The 25484-nt window shown below is 37.9% G+C and overlaps 1 protein-coding gene across 3 annotated transcripts; it reads left to right on the forward strand.

The window, feature by feature from the left end:
- Nucleotides 1-36: 36 nt before the first annotated feature.
- On the forward strand, nt 37-23856 carry PUM3 (pumilio RNA binding family member 3). Of its 3 annotated transcripts, none has more exons than XM_039567333.1 (18): nt 37-91; nt 325-431; nt 2279-2461; nt 4145-4280; nt 5014-5089; nt 5794-5887; nt 6082-6148; nt 6695-6869; nt 8489-8592; nt 9098-9176; nt 10816-10914; nt 11926-11979; nt 13555-13635; nt 15554-15696; nt 16469-16691; nt 17733-17820; nt 19696-19786; nt 23604-23856. In XM_039567333.1, exons 2-18 carry the CDS (start codon nt 335-337, stop codon nt 23731-23733), a joined length of 1920 nt encoding a protein of 639 aa, XP_039423267.1. In that variant the 5' UTR covers nt 37-91; nt 325-334; the 3' UTR covers nt 23734-23856. The 3 variants fall into 3 exon arrangements, with proteins under 3 accessions (XP_039423267.1, XP_039423268.1, XP_039423269.1); XM_039567334.1 differs by lacking the exon at nt 37-91 and adding an exon at nt 98-200; XM_039567335.1 differs by lacking the exon at nt 37-91 and adding an exon at nt 113-186.
- Nucleotides 23857-25484: the final 1628 nt, after the last annotated feature.

Raw genomic sequence — 25484 nt, forward strand, 5'->3', positions numbered from 1 at the left:
CGGCACTGTCGCGCGGCAGCGGCGCGGCGGCCAATGGGGAGCGGCGCCCGGCGCTGGGAGCCGGCAGGCGCGGTCGGGGCGCACGTGTGCGGTGAGGGCGGCGGAGCCCGCGGGCCGCGGCGGGCCGGGGCTGGGTGTCCTGGGGGAGCGGGGACCGCCGGCTCGCCTGGCTGAGCTGCTCTGCCTGTGCGCGGCGTCTGGTACCCCACCGTCCACTGGGAGGGTTTAACTTCGCCGTGGCTGTTAACCAGGAGGCACAGGCTGTCTTTTCCTCAGAGGGGAGCCGCGGTGGTCCAGTAATGCTGTCTCTTGCTCCGTTTGCAGTGTTGCCGCGATGGAGAACAAGGGCAAAAAGAAGTTCGTGGGGAAGAATGGAAAAGGACCTCGTGGAAAAGTGCAGCACGGGAAAAGGAAATTTAAAAAAGATAATGGTAGGAACGCGAAGAGTCGCCAATAGGAGTCCTGACGGAATGGTTATGGTTGTGTACTGGCATGCTTGGAGTTCTTTTTTTTTTTCTCTTTTGGTAAATTCATGTCTTGAAACGACTAATTTGGCAGATAAGCAACGAGAAGTGGGTGTTGCCTACCTGGATTTCAGTAAGACTTTGGCAGTGTCTCCTCTCCTATGAGATTCTCACAGAAGTGCTGATGAACTAAGGGCTGCAAGAGCAGCTGGTGAGGTAGATTGAAAAGTGGCTGAACGGCTGGGCCCAGAGACTGGCATACTCTTTGGAGGCCACTGATCAGCAGTGGACCCCGGGAGTCAATACAGGGTCAAGTTCTGTTCAGCAGCTTCATGGAGGACCTGGATGATGGGGCAGCATCTGAAAGTGTGGCTTCTTCAGATTTACAGGTGACACAGAACTGCAGGGAGTGTTAGATGCACTGGAGGGTCATGCTGCCCTCCCGGGGGAGGTCAGCAGGTGGACAACTTGGCTGGCAGAAGCCTGGTGAAGTTCATCAAGGAGCGAAGGGCTAAGTCCTGCAGCTTGAGGGGAGCAGCTCCATGCACTGGAAAACAGTGGGGAAAGCCCAGAGGCTCCTGGTGATCAGAGTTGAGCATGAACCAGCAATGTTCTCTGGTGGCTAATTGGATCCTGGGCTGCATTAGGAGGGGTGCTGCCAGCAGATTGAGGGCTGTGACCCTTGCCCTCTCCTCAGCCCTGGTGAGGCTTCTCCTCAAGTGCTGTGTCCTAGCTGTGGCTTTTCAGTGTAGTAGAGATACAAACGTACTGGAGGGAGCCCAGTGAAGGGCTGCAAAGATAATGAAGGGACCAGGACATCTCTTATAGTAGGAAAGGCTGAGACATCTGGGGCAGTTCAGCTTGAGGAAGACAAGACTGAGGGGGATCTCAGTGCGTACAGGTATCTGAAGGGAGGGTTCAAAGACAGAGCCAGACTCTTTCCAGTAGTGCCCAGTGACAGGACCAGAGAACAGTGGGCACAAACTAAAATACAGGAGATTCCTTCTCAACACCAGGAAAAACTTCTTTACTCTCAGAGTGACTGTGCATGGGCACAGTTTGCCCAGGGAGATGGTGGAGTTTATCCCATTGGACTAGTCAAAAACCGCGCAGACATGGTCCTGGGCAACCAGCTTTGTATAGCCCTCCTGTGTGAGCAGGAGGGTTGGACCAGACGACTTCGGGTGGTGCCTTCTGACCACAGCCATTCTATGACTTTGTCTTGGATTCAAAACTGTACTGACTGTTTGAGTCACTAACTTGCTGAAATGCTTTAAACAGGTTGCATTGCAAGCCCTTCAACTCTATTTGATTCACCTAAAATATTCTCAGTTTAAAATTTGAAGTTGATAACCTTTTGATTCTAGACTTGTCATTCCCACATTAAGAAAAAATTATTTAAGAGGTGATGGTAGGTGGGAACCTGCTGTAGGTTAGGACTGAGAAGATGCCTTTCACTTCTTACTGTCTTAGCAAGATGATGTTGAAACAGTTCTGATCATAAACTATGAAAAAATGACTTGGTGTCAGGGATGGTGAAAATTGTGATACAGAGTAATCCTTTTTATGCCTGAGCTGTTAACACTTCTCCCCAGAAAATAATGCGTGGGCCAAACTTCCTTAGAGAAAATTTACACACCCAGGGGCTGCAGTGAAAACATCGGCTTTGAGAAGCCTGTAAGAATTTTTGTTAAATATAGAATAGTTATTACAAAGTAGTTAAATTCTTGTTACAGTAATTTTTGGTTTTTTTTAATTTTGAAGCAACAATAACTGTAGGATAGCATTTTCATTTCTTCTGTGTTGGTTATTAGATTCAGGTCCACCAAAGAAAGTCTTTAACAAAGGAGATGAGGAGGGAAAGCCTAAATCAATTTCCAAGAAATTTGTTAAAGGACAGTTAAGACCTGGGAAATCTACTGTCAAACAATTCAAGAATAAACAGCAACCAGGAAAGTTTGCAAAGAAGAGAAAACTCCAGGATGGTGAAGAGGGAGGTGAGCAGATTTTTAAGCCTGGGTATCAATGGAAACCAGGTTTTGGGAAACACATTGTTATCTACATCTTCTTTCCTTCTGCCTTTCCAAATTGGCTGAATAACTCCAGGTTTACTTCCCGTTTAATCTTTGCTGTGAGAAAAATTACTTCACTTGACTAAGCTGGAGGCTGAAGTCATGAAAATCAACAGTTTGGAATTTTCTGAAGTCAAAAGTAAAGACACAGTAGCAAATTTAAAAATTGTCATACCATCCTAAAGCTCAGTTTAGTTTAATGGCAGTGTTAAGTGGTTAGCTAGAAACTGGCACTTTTAACACATGATTTGAAAACACAGAGCTTTTTATAGTGTGTTTTGGACAAAAGTACTTGCTATAAACTTTGGAGTAGAAATTCATGAAACAAAGTTGATTATACTTGACATTATTTCATTTCTGTGGTCCAGATTATCTGGTCACATCCTTTAAGAAAAAAAAAAGCATTGTGGATGTTAACGCTGCTTTTATGTTTTACAGCTTTTTTTTCTTCTGGTGTTTATACAGAAAGCCTAAATAGTTGTCTGGTTTTATCATGTTTAAATAGATTTATTTTTCAAATTAATTTTTTCTGCATGAGATCTTCGTCTTGTCCCTTCCTCTCCTGTAAAGCAAAACTCTACTGGGTCAGTTAATCAGTATAGTAAAACAAGAAATGGAATCTTAAGTGAGGGGTTCTGAAGTTCAGCAGAAGTATGTCATTTGTTTGAAGGACAGTAGATTATGTTGAGTATTTTATTGTTGCTGTTCCTTCATGTTTGCAGAATGGCTTCACGTGGAATATGCACTAGATACCTGAAAAATCTAATAACAATAGAATGTTCCTGTTAGGCTGTTTTAAAAAAAGGGAAATGCACAACAAACCTTTAAATATTGTTCATAAGAGTAAATGAAAGCCTCTGTGTATGGCACTGCTCTCAAAGCATTTTTCTTGTCACTGTTGCTTTAGGAGAGTGATATTAAAATCAATAATATGCTTTGTAGAAAGGAAGGCATGGGTTCTTGAATGGTTAAAACAGTTAAGTACATGCTACTCAATACCAGTGAGTGGTGCTTTAAACTCTAAAACTTTGAGGCTGTGTCTTTAATGCATAATTTATGGCCCTTTTATAATGTTATTTTGCCCAAGTTCATTGTGTGGCAGTGTACAGTGGTTGTATAGTAAAATCCCATGCTTAAGGAATCTGACTGAGTAGAAAGATTAGGCATGTAAAAAGGTTTTAATTTTTTTTCTGTTTTTGAGTTTTCAGAATATCTATCTTTGAGTTAGGGTTCTCCTTTCAAGAGAGGGAAAACATATGCATGAGTTAAGGGTGAACTAAAACGGGAGAATTACTGGGGCAGGCATAGGCTGCTAAGTTTATCTTCAGTCAATTTTCAAGCTATTAAGAGGTTTGTGATGCATCATCTGACAGCTTTAAGGAAAATTAACTGTTTGCCTTGTTCTTCCAGTAGTCTAGAAGTGGTGATTGCTAGCTTAGCATATTTTTTCAGTATTTATTGTTTCATGTTCGCTAGATAGGTAATTGCAGGCAAAGGTCCTGAATCATTAGCAATTCAAGTCATAGAACTGCCATACTTTACACTGATGAAGAATTCTATTGCTGCTTGTTTGTTGACTGTAGAAAATGTATTTATTTTTGTCCTAAGGGTCAGATTCTAAGAAGCCAAAGTGGAATGACTTCAAAAAGCAAAGGAAAGAGTTAAAGCAAACCAGACAAAGTAATGATAAAAGCAATTATGACATAATTATAAAATCAAAACAAATATGGGAAAGTGTGAGAAGGTAATGGGTTTTTTTCTTTCACTCTGTTGACTTTTAGTCATAAATTACCAGAACACTGTCTTTCTCATCTTGTAATTTTATAAAACTATTTCCAAACTGAATCTCTTTGGGTGAGCAGTAACATTGCATGCGATTTTGTAGGCAGTTCAAGCAGAGTATGGTGACCCACAGTCCTAGGAATGTCTGGATTGAACTTGTATTTTAGGCTAAAATTTGAAAATTTGTAAATGCTTAAGAAGTTGCCTTTTTTTTTTTTTTGAACCCTGAAATACAGAGTGTGTACTGATTCACCCTGATCCTGCAGTGGGATTACTGTGTGAGTTTTTTGTGAAGGTTCATTGTCTCTCTCTGAGGGTGTAATTCTAGAACTGGTGCCCCATGACAGCAAGAAAAGTTAATTTTGCTTGTTCTAATTGTTTGTACTTTGCATGCTTACAGAACTTTGGATCTGTAAGCAACTCTGACTGCAACTTTGAGTTTATGTTTAAAAAAATATTGTTACTCAAAAAAAGAATGAAGTGTGGAATTCTGGTTTGATTTCCAGGAACTGAAATAGCTAAATTATATCTCTGTACAGGTTTAATGAATGACAGTGTAAATTTGAATTGGCAGAAGCCAATCTGTTTTTATTTTGTACTGTCTTGCTTCTTAATTTATAGATCTAAGTGAATCATACTACAAATAAGCTGCTTCCTCAACTAAAATTGTTTTACTAGGTTTTTTTTGCTTGTAGGAAGAAATGTGATAAAGAGAAACGGGAAAAGCTCATGAATGAACTACAGAAGCTTCTTCATGGGAAAATTAAAAACGTAAGAAAAACTAATGGCATAGTGCACAAATTTACAAAATCTTCTTTAAAGAACGGTGAAACTGTGAGTAAACAGAAGAAAAACGGGGCTGAAAGAGTACATTTGGCACCTGTTTTTCGGACCGTAGTCCTGGGATGCTTTGTTTGTCAGCTGGCTATTGTAAAAGGGTGCCAAGCAGCTTTAGTCCAGTGAAATTTGGTGTTAGCTGGGGTTCAGGAACTCAGAGGTTTGATTAGTAACAACTGTTGCTTTGCAGTTTTCTTGGGAAGTTAGTGTCCTGATGCTTAACTGTACTAAACAGTCGTTCTGCTTTATTCTTGAAGTGTATAAATTTGCAGTGAAGAACATGTTGAATTTTTGGTAGTCCATGCTGAAGTGGACCTGTATCATCACACTTACTCTGAAATAACAAAGAAGAGGAAAAAAAATGAGATACCATTTAATGTTTTTATTTCAGTATGAAAAATGTTAGTGCATGTCCTTAATTGTCAGCAGCTGCAAATGTTGTCTGTATTTTTTTGATAGCATACTTGTAAAGGGGTAAACCCCCTGAGTCTTGGTTTGTTATAAACAGGTAACTGCTTTTCTAATTTACAACTGGCATTACACGTGGCAAGAAACTATACCAGAGAGCACATTGAAATAATTATGGTGCTTACTGCCTTTTGAATGGCCTAGAGTAACAAAATACCTCTCTGCTTTAGCTGGCGTTTGCACATGATTCAACTCGAGTGATCCAGTGCTTTATTCAGTATGGTAATGAGAAACAAAGGCAAGAGACATTTGAAGAATTGAAAGGTACTTTCATTTTACTTTTATGCTTCTGTATTGTGGTTAGGATGCATTTAAACAACACATGTTTTCTCTTGAATATTTTTACATTTTTTTCTCAACTGATGCATCATTTCTAGTGAATTCTTCAAACTTATTTAAATAATGACGTTGTTTTGTAGAGAAAAATAAACCAGCTGAATGCTTCTCCCTTCTTCTAGATAGCCTAGTAGAGTTGAGCAAGTCAAAATATTCCAGAAATATTGTGAAGAAGTTTCTTATGTATGGGTGAGTATTAAGTGAGTTTGCTCATCAGTCTTGCGTTGTTTCATTTCCAGTGTGAATGCTGCTTCTTAATCTAGAGTGGATCAATCATGAATAAAAAGTATGTCTCTGGAAACATCTTTATAATATTACAGAATTAAGGCAGGGGAATGCTAACAGTATTTTTCTTTTTGCAAGAAGTAAACCTAGTGCTGTACATGTCAAGGAAAACATGATTTAAAAAAGGTCACATGTATGCTCAGAGTTGATCTTTGCTATATATAAAAGACTGGCTTTTAAACATTTTCTTTCCTAAGTGTTTCAGGGTGTCATTCTTTATTCTCTAGAGTTTATCCACTGTTTTCTTTCCCTCGAAATGCCTTATAATTTCTCTAGATTCCTGGCTTTCTTTACATGTTTTTCTAAGTGCCATAAGGCTGACCCGGATTCATAAATTTCATGGTTTCTATGATAAAACTTATGACTGTATTTCTAAAAGCAAAACTATCACTCGATAAGCTTATCTGTAGAGGTTTTAATTCTTGCTATTTGTATTTCCCTGTAAAACAGAACAAAAGCACAAGTTGCAGAAATAATAAAAAGTTTTAAAGGCCATGTGAAAAAAATGCTCCGTCATGCTGAAGCATCTGCTGTAGTGGAATATGCATATAATGACAAAGCCATTCTGGAGCAGAGGAATATGCTGACAGAAGAACTGTATGGGAACACTTTCCAGGTTTACAAGGTGGTATTTCAGTATTTTGTAGTTTAAGGTAGTTTAGCCCCTAAGGTATTGTGTTAGTAATGCCTTACCTATCTTACCTATTTCTTTTGATTACATTTCCTTCTGTCAGCTGTCCAAAGGTAGTCTAGTTTAGCATGTTTAAATGTAATGATTACTTGCACATTTCTAGTTTAGATGTAATTGTTGTGGGTTTTTTTTAGTTTGAACTATGTAAAATACACTGTGTTCATGTATGAGCTTGCTCTGCACATCAAAGATAGTTTGTTACGTAGTTTCAGTTCTCATAGTGTCTAGGCTGAAATCAGCCTTTCTGAGGTAAGACTTAGGCATAATTCTTCATTAATACTTTAGATAACTCTTGTGTCAGAACTACCTTATATCTCCTGAGCACTGAGTGTGGGCAGACTGGGCCTGTATACAGTGTTCTATTTTGGCTTAATTTTTCTCTTTGTTTCCTTTTCCCGTGGAGACTTTAGGACTTCAGTCCAAGCTCCATTGAAACCATTTAGATGCAGATCCTCACCAGGCAGTTGGAACCTTCTTAAAAAGTACAACCTTCATTCTTTGGAATTCTGTTTTTAATTTTTGCTGACTGGAAAAGTTCTATCCATTGGAGTTAGGAATTTTCCTACAAAGTACAGAACTGTTTTACACAATTACTAATTCCACTAGAATGACTCTTTCACCTGTTGTACAACACAGCATACTTATACCCAAGATTTCTGGTAAATTGTCTTAAGAAATTAACAGCTTATTTCTGAACCTGTGTTTTGTTAACATGTTATAAGTTTTAGTTAGGCATTTTGCAGCACTGAGTAGTAGAGAAGCATGTTTGTTGTGATTATGGGCTGTAATTTGTACTGAGAGTCAAACAGACCATGAAACCAAGTGAAGTTAGCTTCCATCATTCTGGTATTTTTGGCATAAGTGCTTGAAGTAGCCATAGATTGTAGTGCAAAACAGACTCAACACAATGCAGGTGTATACAAAGTTGCAATGTAGTCTTTGAAAAGTAGCAGGGATCATTTAAAAAATGCTTCTTCTAATTGTCAATCTAGTCAGATTTCCTTCTAACAACAGATTATTTTAAAAGACTTACCGGTGTAATTCTTTCATTAAGATACCAGGAAGTACTTCTGTATGTAAAGTATATGGTATATATCCCTCCTCTCTGCTGTTCCTGAACTGGAATTTCCTGGGTCTTTGTTAACTTCTCAGTTCATTGACTTGTTGTGTTGCCCTCTGATGTATGTGTAAAGGAGGATTTCTGCTTAGCTCAGGAGCCCCTTAACACAATGCCAATTTTGTGTATTTTGCCTTGTATCTGACAGTGGCATGAAGAACTGATATAACTGGCAAAAAGCACCTCAGTCCACAGAAGTGATTTTTGTTTGCTAATGAGAGATACTTAATTTGTAGAAACTTAAATTTGCAGCTTCTGACATACTCAAAAATGCATCTTTTTTTTTTTAAATTGTAAAAATTGTTAGTTTTGCAGAAAATTAATTTTGTTTTTGATATTCATGAAATTTGATGGAAAAAGGTCTAAGCATTATAATTTTCTTTGAACTCTGATACTTACTGGTACAATTAAACCTCTGATTGTGCATTCATTTCAGTCACCGGCTGTCCCAACACTGGATAAAGTGCTAGAAGCTCAGCCTGAAAAGAGAGAGGCCATCTTGGAGGAAATGAAGCAGATTCTTACGCCAATGGCACAAAAGTAAGGACAAAAGTTGGTTGAAGGTGTGACAATCTAGCACAAACCAGTTTGCTTCTGACACACAAACAATGGCACTGGTATTCTTACAAGTTCAGACGACACTGATACTGATACTCTTTTAAGCTGTAACGTTGCTGTGCTGAATAGTCTATGGTTTTGTCCCAGGTGTCATAATGAATATCTTAATTTTGAACTCCAGTTCTGTGAATTAAAGTGCCCTCTGTCCCAGACAGAGAATTGGTAGAAATGCTGCACTGTGATGTATTTCCATAATGCATGGTTAGATATCCTTCTCCAGTGGTCTTTATGAGATAATAGGTTCTATAATTCGTAAGTTTTGAGTCTTCCATATGTTGTAAATGTCAAACATTTAATCCAAAATGACCATGTGTTCTCTCTCACCATGCTGCCTAACTTTTTAAAATACAAGTGAGTTATTGCTAGCATATGTTAAAATGATTGTTTGTGGGGAACTTGTTGCTTATTTTCGTCTATCCAAATACAGGGAGGCGGTGATAAAGCACTCACTGGTACATAAAGTATTTTTGGACTTCTTCACTTACGCTCTTCCAAAACAAAGATCTGTAAGTATCTTCATTTTGCTTTTTGTCTTCTTTTGCCTTTCAGTGGAATGGTTTTTATCTTCTTATGAAAATGTTGTAAGTTGACTAGACAAAAATACACATCTTTCTTTGATAAGAGTTCTATACATCTGGTGATTCTAGATAGATGACTGGAGAGTAGTGTTGTATGGAGATTTATAGTCATAGTGAACTTTCACAATAATGTATGCGATACTTGAATTTTTTTTAAAAAAATGAGATGACTTAGATGTTTGCTCTCTTCCTGTAAATTATCCTTCTTAGTAGCTGGGGAGTAATTACAGTGAGGATCATTGCTTGCAGTAGTTTAGCTTTCCGGTGTGTAGTTTCTTAATGACTTGCAGTGATGATCCAAAAATACAGTGAGATTCACCCTTCTATCAGCAACCAAAACTTTGTCTGCTATGTATGTATTAAATTGCAGGTTTAAGGTTACGTCTTGATTTAAGCATAAATCCATCTGTGTGATGTGACATGGTTTAAGCTGGTATCCTGTTTGACTTCACCTGTCTTCAAGGTGTGTCCATCAGCCTCACCCTGGTTCTGCAGCTCAGAACCATCTCACTTCAAATCAGGCAGAGCCTTCTAAACTTGCTGACTCTTCCCTCTTTCTGCTAGACCAGACTCCTGAATACTTCTTTATTAGTTAATAAACCCAGAGCTAAGAGTAGGGAAGTGGACTATTCTGAGTCCAACTCTTCAGAGTCCAGAACATTCCTGTGCATGGTTTCATGTAATGCTGTGTCTGAGAATGCTTTTGGATTTCCAGACTTGTGTGAATCAGGGGAATAATGGCGTATCTCCTTGCTTGGCTTTCTGTGCAAATGTGGTAGTATATGGACATGCTCTTTGAGATTTGGAAACCCCTTTGGCAGATCTATTCCTGCCCTGTGCTTACACCTAGTGACACCAATTGTGTTTTGACGGAGCAGTTTGCAAGTAATTGGTAAAAGGCTTGGAGCCTTTGGCTAGAGAGCAAGAAGAACTAGGGATAGAAACAGGGATAGGTGGAGCTGTACTTCAAGCAAGTCTAATGGATAGTGGCAGAAGTAGTATCTAGTAACCTGAGAGGGGGTTGTTTGATTTGGTTTGCTTTTTTTCCTTTGGCCGATGGTATTATTTGTCAGACAGCTTCCGAAAATCTCTTTCCTTTGATATGAAGACACAACTTTTGGCTAATTCTTGTAATACCTGATTTATAACATAACGTGGTGCTTAAATGACTTTTTAGTTCTTCTTTCTGACTAGTACTCTGTGTGTATGAATATGCATCACCTGCAAAGATTTCTTCTTTGTCTCTAAGTTCTGTCTCAGTTCTGAGCACCTTTTCTTGAATTTTTTGTAATAGGACAGCTGACAAGCTTCAATACAGTTGTGATTTCATGGCATGTTTATGATGAACAGTGTAGTTTTAAAGACAGAAAGCTTGTGTCATTTACAGTCTGTTGGACTCCTCTTGAGGCAGTTTTTCATAGGTCAAGGAAAGGAGAGTTGTTCTGTAGAGCCAGTGATGCAATGTAGTGTGGGCAGACAAAAAAAAAAAATTTCAGGCCCTTGCCCACCTGCCTTGAGATCCTCAAGCCTTTAATCTTTTTGCTTTATCACCTTTTTTTTTCCCCAGGAAATGATAGAAGCTATTAGAGAGGCTGTCATCTACCTGGCACACACTCATGATGGAGCCCGAGTAGCAATGCACTGTTTATGGCATGGCACTCCCAAGGTACTGTTTGGTTTCCCTCTAATTAGTCCTCTCTGACTGCCCACGTGGGTCCTTTTGCTTGTGCACATTTTCATGCAATTAACAATTTCAGAGTAAGGTTTAAAACTGATCCCTTTTTATCTACTAGCAAACTTGAGCAGTGTTTTTTTGTGAATCAAATGCTTTCATTAGAACTTTTATAGTGGAAGGATCTCCTTTTATTTTTAGCAGAGGTTTTGGCAGTAATGCATAGAGTCACTTTTCCATTGTAAGGTTATTGGCATTTCATTTGTCCCATAGATTTCATAATACAAGTGAAATTGGCAGTAGGGAGAGGACAGTAAAGAACTTTAGTTTCATCTGCTGATACAGTATCCAGAAATACTTCAGGTGTAATGTATGTCATCACCTCTTGGAAATATTGTAATGCCTCCTATGTTTTTCTGTATTAAAAAATAAAAAAGATGAGTTATTAAAATAGTCTACTTGTTAAAGAATGCAGAAAAAAAATTAAGTTCCTAGGATCTAGGCATAATAATGGATCTAAAGAACACTGAGCAGTGATTCCAAGAGCCAGAAGTACAGGAAGAGAACTTTCTGACAAAATATTCTTGTTAGTAATAGGGGTTTAAGACAAGCTAGAGTCCTGTTTAATGTGTTTCTTTCCAAACGAAGAGATGAAATGCGTTCTCCTTTAATTAATGAACAAAATATGAGTGAGTGAACATACGTGGTGGTTTTGGGTTTGTTGGGTTACTTTCCAAGTTTTTTGACATCTCCAGTTGGTGGTCTGGACTTGCAAATAATCTCTGGACTTGCAAATCTCTCTGGAATCAAGTCACAATTTGGGTTTAACTTTTCACACTGGTTCTAGGTGTAGACTAATAGAATAAGTGTTAGTCTTTGGTAGATAGCCTTTGCTTTAGAAAGCAAATTGAAGGTTATGTTTTTAAAAGGTGTAAATAGCAGTTTAGTTACTCAGAATCACTGGTATTCTGGGCTCATTTGAGTTTCCTCTTTCCTTTTGGATAGGACAGAAAAGTCATTGTGAAAACTATGAAGACGTATATTGAAAAAATAGCAACGGTGAGTGTTCATTAACCATTTATTTCATAGTCAAACAAGTGATTTGATAGAGGCTAGTTTGAATATTCTTTAGTACTGGGAACAACGTTGAGATCTTAATAAAACTAGTCTTAAAATAGTGGTGATGTATTAGATAATGTAAAATAATCGAGCTGTACAGAATATTTAGAGACACGCCAAGAAGCTTTGTTGTGGGCACTACAGGTAGTACTATGCTTCATTGAAGTGGCTGAGTTCATTATTATTCCTAGGTTTTCTTCCTACTTTTTCTGTTGTTGGTCCCAACTTTATATTTCATCTTCGTATGGCTCGTTGGTTATTTCTCCTTGGTTGGGAGTAAAACAGCATATATAAAGAAGAGGAAGAAGAATCAAGATGTGTTGGAGATGTCACTGGAAAGGCTCTTTGAACATGTATATTTCTTAGAAGATTCCCAATTTTTTTTTCAAGTCAGGAGGCTTCAAAATAAATTAATGCTGGAGTAGCATACAGTGGATGAAGTCTGTTTTATTTTTTAATGAATAACATATGTATTTGGAGACTGCAGCACCAGCAGCGTAACAGTTGCAACCAGATTTCATGGATTTGGGCAAACCTGCAGCTGTAAAGAACAGCTTTTTAAACTTCCCTTCCTGCTTGCTGTGGTTTTTTATTTGCTAATAGTTATTGTGGTCTCAGTCAGTGGCTTTCAAGTGTTTTTAATCACATCCTGGGCATGCATCCCCAATATATATAGCTATGTATAAATTACATACCTTTACTACTGTAATAGTATATGTTATAAAACATACACAGGAACAGAAAATTTGAAACGATGAGATAAAAGTAACCAGAGGCTATTTTTATTTGTTTATTAATGGTGCCAAGAATATTTGCTTTCTGCACCTCAATGGATTGTCTTGTGCAGCCTGCTTTGAGGGCCACTAGTCTAGGTAATGTTTCCATAACTTTCTAGTACTGGAATAAATGAGTTGTTCCATTTTATATATTATATGGAAGTATGAGACAGTGGGTAAATAACAGCTGGCACAACACTGGAGCACAGAAGATCTGGCTTCACTTTGACATAGAGCCTCACTGGCATACAAGTGAATTTGGTTGTGCCCTTTTGAGTGTGCTGGAGACTTCATTTCCAGCAAGGCAGTAGAGACCGTATGGCTCATTGCAGAGATATGATCTCCAAAAACATTGTTTGTGACTTAGTTCAGTTTTAAGCAAATCTATGACAGAAATAAAGTCTGTATGTAATGTTCCTGTAGGGAAAATACTGTGATTTCAAATGTTGATAATACAGTATGATTAGGTTAATAGCTTGAATATGATAAAGCAGTATATTCACTTGAAATAGAAGATCTACTTTTGTTTTTGTTTTAACAACATATTTCTCTTAACAAGCCTTGGTTTTAGAGAAAACCTAAATGTTGGACTTCACTCATTTTATGACAGTAGTCAGAATTTGCTTGTGCTTCATGTTGTGTTACGTTTGAGATAAACTCTCAGAAATACTGATTCTAAGTAAATTACTATATTCATAAAACTTGATTGCATGCAGTTTCTGATGTCTCATCTTTGCAGGGTGAATTTTCTCATCTGGTCTTGCTGGCAGCATTTGATTGCATTGATGACACTAAACTTGTGAAGCAGTTAATTATATCAGTAAGTAATTGAATTTTTCCTAAAATAGTATATTAAATAGTGTCAGTGTGTTTGTCAGTCTATAGGAGGATGAAAGCAGGAATCCATCTGCTTTTTTAGACTATTTGAATACTTCTCATCTTTTCTGTTTCCTTATATTTATGTATCATGGTTAGTTTTCTCTTTTCATAGCAGACCGTAGCACTTTCATATGTTTTAACTATTTATTTGAATTAGTTTTTAAACTAGGTTCATTGCTTGCTGAAATTTTTCCTTTTAGTACATGTTCGTTCTGGAAAATGGGTGACTAGAGTCTCTTTAAAGTCGATGTCTTTTATCATAGAAACTTGAGCTTTACTAGTATTTCAAGAGATTAAGTTGGTGGAAAACTTCAGAATGGTGATGTTACCTTATTGATTTTACTGGCAAAAATATTTGCATCCTGTAAGCAGAAAAAACATTGATGTACATATTGTAATCTGCTTGCAGTAGTACTCATGCTATAGCTGTAAGCACTGACTGGTTTAATGGAAGTGGCAGAGAGGTAAAGTGAGGCAAGTGTTCTCCATGTGGAGAAAGAATATGAGGAGAAAGTGGCTCTGATGAGTTTCTTTCTTGTTTTGAAAAATAGAAACAAATCTTCCTTGAGCAGCTTTGTATGGGGGGCAGTTGGGATTTTGTAGCCTAGCATGAAGATTTGGCCTGTAGGCTGGGCCTCTCTAATGCGTCTGGAGAGATGAAAGCATCTTCATGTGGAGGTGGCTTTTGTTCCTCAAGTATTTCAGCTGTGATTGCAGCTGGGTTTGATTCCCAGAGCCTGGTCTGGAATGTGACAATTTCTGGGAAAGGTCTAAGGAAATAAGTTCTGATGTATCTGGGCTTAGTATGAGATATTTGAGTTGTTCCTGTACTGTGTAACAAGCACTCTACCTTCTGGAGGTTCATTAGTTCAGATACTATGTCTTTAGCTGAGCTTCCAAGATGCCACTTAATTACAGAATCATCTGAGGTCAAGAATTAATCCATCATCAAAGATAATGGGCTGTTTACTGTTAAGTCATCCTACCACATCAATCTGGACAGAAAAAGGATGACAAGAAGTGGCCTTCACACATACACTGTTGGCCCATCAGGGTTTATGTGAGGTTGAGAATGAGGAAAGGATGGCAGGAAAAGGAAAAAGAAAATCTTAGGGTCAAAACCAGCTCTTCAGGTAGTGAATGATCACTAGTAGCAGATGAGAGGTGGGGGCATCTTAAAACCAAGCAGTGAAGCACATTCTGTAGAGGAAACCAATCTTTAAAATTATCTCGAAGAGCAGTTAGACTTCTAAAATACCTTATAGAGATTTTCATTCTGTCCATAAACCATTCCTACATGGTTTTTTACCTTCCTAAACCATTAGCTTTAGGAAGGTAAAAAAACTAGTAAGACTGGAGGGGGAGAAAAAGCAAGGGGGTTTTTGTATTTTTATTTTTTTGGGGGCTGCTTTTGTTGGTTCGGGGTTGTTGTTTTTTTGGTTTTTTTGGTAGTATTGCAAAATTCATCGTTTATGTGTGTTGGCAGTATGACTGGGAATTTGAAGGTAAAGGAAGGTTTTAAGCTCTTTAAATCCTCTTGAGGAAGGCCTTTTCTTCTCATCATCTCTCAGGTCCATGGAATCTTAATCCTGGACCAAAGTATGTGTGTGGGGCTTTGAACTTTAGTATGTGATTGGAACTGTACGTTGAGCACTTGGCATGTGTAAGGATTCAGGCAGATTTTAGTACAAAATCCCTCTTTTATGAGGACTCCAAAAAAATGGAGACATTACCAACATGAGATAGCATGTCTCTGTCATTTGGAGTTTCTCCTGGTACTTTTTCACACTTCTGATACTGACAGTGACCAAGAGCTGTTATTTCATTAATGTTTTGTTGCGGTCCGTTTACTCTCACAGGAAATAAAGGCTTCTTTGCCTGATATAATAAACAACAAATACGGAAAGAAGGTGTTGTTGTACTTGCTAAATCCTAGAGATCCTGCACATTTCGTTCCAGAAATCATCACACTTCTGCAGCAGGGAGATGGAAATGCCTATAGGTAACTCAAATATAAAAGTTAAATTGTTTTTCTTAGAGTCCAGAAGAATTAATGCAACTTTCTGTCATGATTTAATTTCAACTTTTCTTCATAATAAATCTAAGTAATGTAATAAATATATATAAATAATACATAAGCATTATTAGATATGTTAATCTGTCCTTATTTTTTTCTTGGGTTTTTTTGTTAAATTTCATATACAAGGATTGGTAACCAGCAGTGTACTGGAGATCAGCATTTTGCCTGTTTGGTAAAGGGCAAATGTTGTGATATATACTGTGTAAGCTCATGTATCAAATCTAGCGTAGAAGAAAATTTGAAACGTGCATTACTGATGCGTTGGGTAGCATACAAGTATGTCTTAAAATCTAGCAATAAAAATGGAAATTGTTAATTTGATTTCAGGCTCTGGTATTGACATTGATGCTTATCAGCTTTTGAAGAAGGAGTAATTATAGATGACTAGTAAGCTGTGTAAAAAGTACATCTCCATAGCTGAGATAGCAAAGTGAAAAGAAATGATAAATGTCACTAACAAGAAAAAACTATGAGCTTTTGAGGCAGTCAGCTTTAAACACTTTCTCACTCCATGTGTTTGTAAATTCTGTGTCCAACATGCGTTTAATTGTACATGGAACAGAGGGAACAATAATGCCTGTATTTTAATCTAGCAGTAATTTCTATGTCTCAAATAGCACAGATGTTCTGAAATTTCTTGTTACTTGATGTGCATATGGTGCAAATCTGAGTAATATGCTGTCTCTTTCATCAGTAAGAAGAATACTGAACTCCGTCGCCATGAACTCCTGGAAGCCATTTCCTCACCTTTGCTAGAATATTTGCAAGAACATACCCAAGAAGTAGTGATAGACAAAGCTACCTTTGTCTTGGTTGCTGATATTTTAAGAACAGCTCTTGGTGACATCCAGCCTGCACTAGATGCAATTGCTAATTTAGCAGCAGAAGAGCTGGTTCCAGGGGGCCGTGATGGACAGGTAATGTACAGAAGACAAGGTGCTGAGATCTTGCAGATCTTCTGTATTACTAAAATGAAGTTTGGTCTTGTTTTCCTTTGTGTAAGACATCAGTATACTGCCCTGATAGCACTTACACATTAGATGTGATCCCATTTTTTGATTTGTTGATTTCATAGTTTATTATTAGTGCATCTGGAGTGATGGTGGCTTGAGCCAGCATTTTGTATGAGTTGTAGGGCAAGATGCTTCATGATCTTCAATCTTCAGAACTGCTTTGAACACTTAGTGGGAAGGTAGCTGACAAGCATGTTACACAGTCTCTCTTTTGATGTTATCACTGTGCAGTCAAGCACTTAGCAAAGTTTTATAGGTCATTTGACTGTTTACACGAAGAGGGACGGGATCTCTTACCTTTCAGGTGTGCATATCTCCATGCAAGGAAAGATCTTAGATAAGAGCTGTTTGTCTTCACAATATGACCTTCTCTCCAAAGAGCACCCCTCCCCTACTTTGTTAAGCTCATCAGATATGCGTCCGTAGATTAGAAAACAAAAAAATACAATGTACGCTATATTTAAAATAGATATCCTCCAGATTTCCATAGTTGTGTTTTAGCTCTGTCTTTCCTCTTCTTTGATACATGTTTTATGAAATTTTATGTGAACTACATGTGTTTTCTGTGGCTTTTTGTGAACCATACTGTAGTGAATTTTCAAGTGTGGAAATGTGGAAGGTCTGGAAGTTCTGGCAGAGGAAGTTAGACCAGGAGATTCTGCTTATTATGAATAAAATCCTTGGAAGGGTGGACGAAGTGTTGGTTGATATTGTTTATATTACTGAAAGTTAAATGTTACAGGGAATATAGTAAAAGTTAAACTGGTCAATTTGAATGAGTAGCAAGAAATGTGCATCAAACTTGTTCATATTTGCTTTGGTTGTGAATCAGTGTGATGGCAGAGTGAATAAATCAAGCAGAAATATTAATGGCCAGATGTGTAACTGCATTTTGAAACAACACCACTAAATAATTTTGTTTTGATTTGTCTATTCCCCTTAAAGCTTCACATTGCAGAACATCCAGCAGGCCATCTAGTTTTGAAATGGTTAATAGAGCAAGATGAAAAAATGAGGGAGAGTGGAAAAGAAGGTATGTTGGAAATACAGCTTTATTTGATCAGATTGACTTCAGAGTAATTGGCTATCTGACCTCAAATAAAATTGTTGCATTTATTTGTTTGGGTATACTAGTATATGGAAAATTTAACATAATTGTTTCTATCTTTTTGCTGTTGTAAGCTGCTATACAAACAGAATGCCAAGGATATGTTTGCTTTTTTTGCAATGCAAGCAGTGGTTGGGTTTTTTTCAGGGCTTTAGTGTGTATTTGGGACGGACTTCATTTCTGTGCTTAAAATGTCTTGATAGCTTTGCTAAATTACACAGTTGTTTAAGGATAATAATAGAAACAGTGAAGTCTTTCTTACAGGAACCCCTGTTTCATTAGTGCTCGTAAGCCAGGCTGTAATCTTTACTTTGTTCATTAGTGCTGTTGGGTTAATGCTTTGTAACTGTTACTAAAATAATTTGTGCACTAAAATAGGACATCTTTGCTAGTTTATGTTCCATAAGGCAGATATTGGACACAGATGTTCTCATCTTATTTTAGCTTTTAAACTTATGTTATTACATAACTGTAAAATCTTTTGTGTGTATCACTCTATCCTAATAGTGATTATTTTTCTCATACAAAGAGCTCAAAAAATGAATGTGTGTGGTTGGCAAAGTGTAATCTGAGGGAACTTCTTCTGTGTTTTTTTTCTATGTAGAATTATCAGATCTTGTTAAACATTTTATTTCTTTTCCTCTTGCAACATTCAGATATCCAGTGTTTCCTTTAAAAATGTTAGTTGTGCTTTATTAACTATTTCTGAAAGTAGTCTGTTTTCCTGCTTCTCAAGTAGATGATTAAAAATGTGCAAAAGAAAAGTTTTGTGAGTGTCTTTCAGATACTTGCTTATATGAAATGATGATAGTAATCTGGATTTATTTCTGTTAAAATTGTACAATTTCCAGTTTAATCACATGCTGTTCCCTTTGGTTTCCTCCAAAAAGTACCATTCAGAATTGGTGCTCTGAGTTTATTAAATTGGCATTAAACCCCAAGCAAATTGTTATCACATGGGTAACAAGTATTATAAAATCTGACCTGTCTTCAGGTGGAATTAGAATCTAAAATGACAGTGAAAAATAGCTTCAGTGTTTGGAGGCTGGAGTTTGTTGGGGTTGGGTGGGGTTTTTTTCATTGTTTACTGGTAAATTTGCTCAGCATGCCAATTTGTAAGAACTGTTTCCGTGAAGTTCAGTTCTTTAAATTCATCTGGGGCCTGGAAGTCAGCCTAGGTTCCTTGTTTTGCATGTCATCAGTGTAATGAATCTGAAGTCAACTTAGGCTTTCAAAGCCACTGAAGAAATAGATCCCTGGAGCATCAGTGCAGCTGAAAAAGACAGAGTTTTTGCATCAATGAAGGATTAGCTCTGAAATTTTAAGTAACCTATGTTCAAATTCTTTTCCTTTAGTTGTAGAGTCAGATGCTTAAAAATGTAGCATTTTTCAACAGAGGTGTGTGTGTGTATTTAGTATACAATGATCTTTTCATTCAGAATGATTCTGTGATTCCTGCCAAGTTCTGTCTTTGGACTGTATGCCTTCTCTAAGATATTAATAGCCTTTTACACCCTTTTTAAAAAACAAACAAGTTTGAATACTTTATAATAGTAAACTGTCACATAGTGCTGCTGTTGTCTAACAAATCCCATGCAGTACTTGGAAGTAGTCTTATATCTATAAAGGTCTGCATTGCATTGAACAGTCAATTACTTTGAGGGAGCAGAACTTTGTGAATACTTGGGGGACTAAATACAATTTGATTAAATGTGACTGCAGAAAACTTTGAACGGGCTTCTTTGTAGAAAGATATTGTCTCATTTTTTTCTTCCCCTGTTTCTTTCCCATACTTTACAGTTTGCTTTGGAAGAACACTGGTGGAACGTGTTGGTATTGAGAATCTGAAGACCTGGGCAGAAGTAAATCGAGGGGCCATTATTCTTTGTTGGTAAGTAAGGCACATGGCTAATTCTTGTTAGATTACATTGTTAATTTCTTGAACAGCTGAGAGAACATCAGTTGAAATTTCTACCAACAAAATGACATTCAGCGTGTGCTATCTTGAATGCAGCTGGCAAGTCTTGAATGAAACAGGGATTAGAAAAATTCAAACCAGAGTTTCCATGGGTTATTCCTTGAGCTCCGTCTTTTGTAGTACTAAGAAACAGCTCAGTATCAGAAAATCTGAAGGTTTTGAACAAAATTATTTTTTAAATTGTGCCTACCATGTCTTGTTTTACAAGCACAAAACTCTCAGAAGAGCAGTCCACAAATAACTACATTAAAATAATTAACTTTAAAATACCTGATACTGGTGGCAGCGTACAAAAATCCAGAAATTGTTTTGTTTGTTTTGATGAATTATTGCTTTGTGTTGATGCCTTAATTGCAAAGGCTAAAACGTTCTCATACTGAAGTAGGGAAGTGTTTGGAAGAGACCATACATAATAGATTATGCAAAGGCCTATGATGAGCTAACTGGCTCACAAATTTGAAGCAGTGAACCATGCACCTAGTGAGATCAAAAACACCCCACTGGGATCAGATTAACGTTAACATTTTGTTTTATCAAATGTGAACTGCAGTGCTAATCATCTCTGCTTCCTCTTTGTAGCTACCTGTCAGTATCAGGTCATAGAAACCCAAGGTTTTGTCCTATAACCTGAAGTGTGTGGTCTGTGTTGTGGAACTTGTGTGTCAGCCTTGCCCTTCTGGCACCTCGTAAAGACTTTCACTGAATCAAAATCAGGAAACAATTCAAACAGACAACATGATTTTGAAAATGAAATCCCTTGATCTCTTTTCTGCTCCACTTTTCCCTCTCCTAAAGTTACTTTAGATTCCTTGCTGTTTGCTTCCCATCACTGATCTTTATCAGTTTAGAGTAGGGCTACTTTGATGTTCATGCTCTTTTGCAAGGTGAATCAAAAGCCATTTTCACTTCTGTTAGTTAATCTGAGTTTAATTCTAATTTTTATTTAGTCATTATCAGTCAGATCACTAGTGTGAAGAACTGGTAGGCATGATGTCCTTTTGTTTAGGCAGCTGAGAACACACAAACATAACCATCCCTTTTGCTCCAGTTCAGGTGACACCTGCTTACCTCACCATCACACAGTAATTAATCACATTGTAGTTTAACTGCATGCACTGAAGTCAAGAGATTGCCTAAATCATACAGCAATGATTTATTTAGTCTGGTATAAGGTAACAGTAGGGGTTTTTTTACATAAAATAGTTGTTGAGTTTTTAAAAACCTTTTCATTTAAAAAACCCAGATACTTCTTTTGTCATAAAGAATCACAAATCCTCAGACAGAGGTAATTTTCAGACAATGCTAGTTCCTCCTAAAGCCATGATTGATTTTTGTTTTGTTGTTGGCTTTCGAAAGCCATCTGTCACATATGTGCAGATCTGAAACTCAGAATTACTTAGTGAGTCCATTCAAAGATTTTTGGCTATCTAGTCCTTTAAGCTTATTTGTCAGTTATAAGCAGTCGCTGCATATGCTTGGCTTCTCAGTAACCTGGTATCCTCTGGACCTTCTCCTTTCCTTGCCCTACTTGCTTTTGATTTTTATAAAAATATCTGGCACCTGGTTCTGACTTAGTACTATCTTGAGGAGCCCAGAGGTCCTGAGAGGACCCTCTGCAAGCTCACAGCCCAGACTAGCATATTAAGTGTTGTAAGTACTTGGATGTCATAGATGCTTGTCTGTTTAAATTCCTATATATGACTTTTCCTGTATATTTTTTAATTTGTAAATAATGTGTAGCATCAGGGTAGAAAATGGATAAGAACATACTTCACCGAATGTGTTACTGACTTCCTTTGTTTCTGTAATCTGTGGGAGTTATGTTTTTTATCCACAAAATACATAGGTGCTGGCTTTCTAGACCTTGTAAGAACTTGCAGAATAGTAATTTAAAATACCCCACTATGTCACTATGTTGGTCTTTTGGATGTGTTATCAAGCATGCAGATGTTCTGTATTAAGAACAGTGTCTCAACATACCTGTATTTACTACGAGTTTGAAAGCAGCTTTACATGTATAGCTGTCAGAAGTTGACATGCCTTTTTAGAGATAAGTAAAATGCTGTCCTGAGTGGCTTGCTACTTTGTGTGCTCCATGTCTCTTGTGGTGAGTGAAACCTATATACCTCTCCATGTTAATTAACAATGTATTCAGCACATACTTTGTCCGGATTCTTGACTTTCTTGCTTTTATCAGGGGTATATGACTCATGGAAGAGATGAGAAAATGCCACCCTCAGCTGTATTGAATTCAGTTTTAAAGAAGGCCTCTTGATTAAATAATACCATTACGGCTAAAAGTGTAACACAATTTGGTACTAAAAATTGATAGTCGTAGTCATAGAAATCTGGGAATTAAGTTGCTGAAAGTAGTGGTGGTGTCAGGTGGTCATCCAGTGCTTTTCTGACTATAGTGTCACCATCCAGCACAGGATTTGGCGTCCTAAAGGAGACAAAATTTAAGTCTCATTTTCAGCTGCGTTAATTCCTTTATGTCTTACTCAGTTCAGTTTGCCTTGTCTAATCCTTGTTTAAAAAGTAGATAAGAAACAAGCTTTTAGGTGGATGCAAATTTGGGAGCCACTTGGAAGAATCCTAGGGATTGTAGGAACTTGTAGTATCATGCAGCCAACTTCATACCAGCACATGGGTGTTATAATTTGTTTCCAGTCTTAGTTTATTTGTATGTCAAACTTGTAATTCTCGTCTGTTTGCACACACTGGCTGTAGAAGACACTTTTCTAGGCAGTGTTCACTCATCATTTTGAAGTAGCCAATTAGGTGTGCTATTAACTCTGCAGATCTTGTGTTTCAATCCCAAGAACATTTCACTGTTAGCTGAAGAAAGAAAGAAGGATAGTCACTACTAAGCTGATAGTATTTTACAGCTTATGAAAAAAAAAACCCAACCAGGAAGACTGCTTAAGTGTCTGAGGAAGAGAATTTATCTGGGAAATCTGATTTGTTTTCCAAAAGTAGTATCTAAAAGAGAAAAGAACTTGTAAGGCTCCATAGTCCTTCACTAAATGTAGCATGAAAGTGCAGTAGTGAAGGTACTTGATGTATGTTAGATGTACTTCACTGCATCCAGTTTTAGGACACCCATTACAAGAAAGGTATCAACAACCAGAGTGAATTCAATGAAGGGTGACTGGCATAGCCATGGCTTGGGTCCCTTGGCCTGGAAGGAGAAGCTGTGCCACCAAGGCCGTTCCAGCTGAGAGAAGGGGCAGCTTATGGGCTCCCAACAGCATCCCTGGCACCAATAGGACAGGTGAAGGAGAGCTGGTCCTTTCGCAGCAGTGCATGCATGAGTAGAGAGCAAGAGGCAGTGGCACAACCTGGAACACAAGAGGCTCAGGTGGGAGATAAGGAGAAACCTTTACCCCATGAGGACGGTGCAGCAGTGGGACTGGGGTGCAGGCAGTTTGGGCTGTCTCTAGCCTGGCAGGTTTGAAGCCCAGATTGGGTGAACCCCTGAACAACCTGGTCTGACCCAGTATTTGAACATGCTTTGAGTTGGGATCAGCTGTTCCTTGCAGACTGATTTATCCTGTGTTGGCTGTGTTCTGACTTGGTGTTTCATATTTTCTGGAATGTTTTACGTCTTTTCTGTAATATGAGGTGATAGCATCTGGCTTGCATTATATTCTCCTACATGGACAGCTTATTTTTCTGTGACCTCCATGCTGACCTTTGATATCCTTCATTTTTTTCCTGTGTCTTGCAGCCTTCTCCGGAGCAGTGATGAAAATGTGGCAAGCACAGTCAAAAAAGGACTGAAAAAGCTCATCCCAAAGCTGAAGCAAAATAAAAATGTAAAAGGAATAGAAGCATTACTGGAGAAATTAACTTCCTAGTGTAAATGAACCTAAAATGATTATTTACATCAATGCAGTCAACTGAGATTTGATAAGATTTTGCACCATGATTGTTTTAAGAAGCAGTGTATGCATTTGTATATTAAATAATTTCTAAAACAATTTGTGTTTGTACTCATTCTGTTGTGCACAGTAGAAGATTGTTCTCAGAGATTGAAATCTCAAGATTTAAGAGCTAATGGAAACTTCTGAACACATAATCAAGAAGTTGAGTCTTTCCTGATAACTTGCACAAAAATGTTTTAAATCTTGTTAAAATTTGCCTGTGTTACAGTTACCATAGAAACACAAGCATCTGTTCTGGACATAGGGTGTATGGGCAAATATATTTGTCTTAATCCCCTTTCCTCCTGGTTTCCTAAAAACAGAAGACAACCAGGAAGACTACTCAAGTCCCATTCTTACCCTGTGATGGAGGCTATCATCCCTAGGATCTAACAAGAACAGAATGAAAATAGTGTCTCTGACTTTTTTCAGAGAAGGTTCTGAAGGAACAGCTGACTATTTCAATGAACCAGGGTTTGGTTTTGTTTTGCTCAAGTCTTCTAATTACACACTTTTAAGCCCTAATAAACCCAAGGGATTTGGAGAATTTTTTTTGGTTTTTTTGTGGTAATGGGGGAGGGATGAATTAACTTGTGGTTGATATCAAATCAGTATCCTATTGATGTTTCCTGTACCCTGTTTTGATCTACAAAAATGAAGCCAATATTTTATTTTCTCCATTAAGAAGAAAGCCCAGAACTTCCTTCATAAGGCATTCATAGAACACCCACCCTGCTGGTGCTTAATGTCATGCTGATGGACTGATCCAAGCAGAGAACCAGATTGATTAAATCTCCAATTTTAGGAGTTACTCTTCTCTGTTACTTGGTTTGACAAGATGTGGCTCCATTTGTAATGGCAGATAGTGAGGCATTACTTCTAACATAGCAGTTTCGTCAACATGAAGTACTATACTGCTACCAGTGATTGGCTGTCAGTTGTTAAGTAAACTGGTTTAAGTTCCCATGTTTTACATAATTTAAATCAGTCTCCTAAATTAGTGTGTTTACTGACAGAGGTCTTGATGATCCACCACTACTCCTGCAGTCCATTGGGAACTGCAGTGCTCAGCACACATCACAACCAGATCACCCAGTATGAGACTCAGACTTGAATGCTTAGCATGAGGTAAAATACTCAGGTTCTCTAGAGAGCACCTGTATGGCCCTGATGTTAAAACACAGAATCAAAGCATCAGATTCATGTAAGCACACATTCTTACTTGGCTGTTTGCTATTTAGTTTATCAGCACCTTCTCTAGCTATGACTTAATTTCATTGCTCCTGTATCTGTGCCGGATTCTAAACATTAGATTATAGCCCTCAATAATGTGAAAATTGAGAAGGGGATATTTTTGCCCTCCCTGTTTTGCTCTAGCACTAATTGGAGCTACAAAGTTCATCAAGGAGTTGGAACATCTCTCCAGTGGGGATAGGCTGGGGGAACTGGGCCTGCTCAGCCTTGAGATGATTTGAATCAGGACCTCATGAATGCCTGTAAGTGTCTGAAGGGAGGGTGGCAGGAAGATGGATGCAGGCTCTTGGTGATGCTGAGCAATAGGACAAGAGGCAATGGGCAGAAACTGCTGCACAGAAGGTCCACCTGAACATGATGAAAAGATTCTTTGTGCAGTGGAACAGGTTACTCAGAGAGGTGGAGTCTCACTGGGGATATTCCAGAACTCT

This window comes from Corvus cornix, chromosome Z (genome assembly GCF_000738735.6).
Source record: "Corvus cornix cornix isolate S_Up_H32 chromosome Z, ASM73873v5, whole genome shotgun sequence".
Taxonomy (NCBI): domain Eukaryota; kingdom Metazoa; phylum Chordata; class Aves; order Passeriformes; family Corvidae; genus Corvus; species Corvus cornix.

What these genes read in the sequence shown, in the direction of transcription:
- PUM3 (XM_039567333.1), top strand. Translation starts at nt 335, where the DNA reads ATGGAGAACAAGGGCAAAAAGAAGTTCGTGGGGAAGAATGGAAAAGGA. An exon ending in GACATTTGAAGAATTGAAAG is followed by an intron (nt 5,888 to 6,081) that starts GTACTTTCATTT and finishes CCCTTCTTCTAG; the next exon opens with ATAGCCTAGTAGAGTTGAGC. An exon ending in TGAAGCAGTTAATTATATCA is followed by an intron (nt 13,636 to 15,553) that starts GTAAGTAATTGA and finishes TTACTCTCACAG; the next exon opens with GAAATAAAGGCTTCTTTGCC.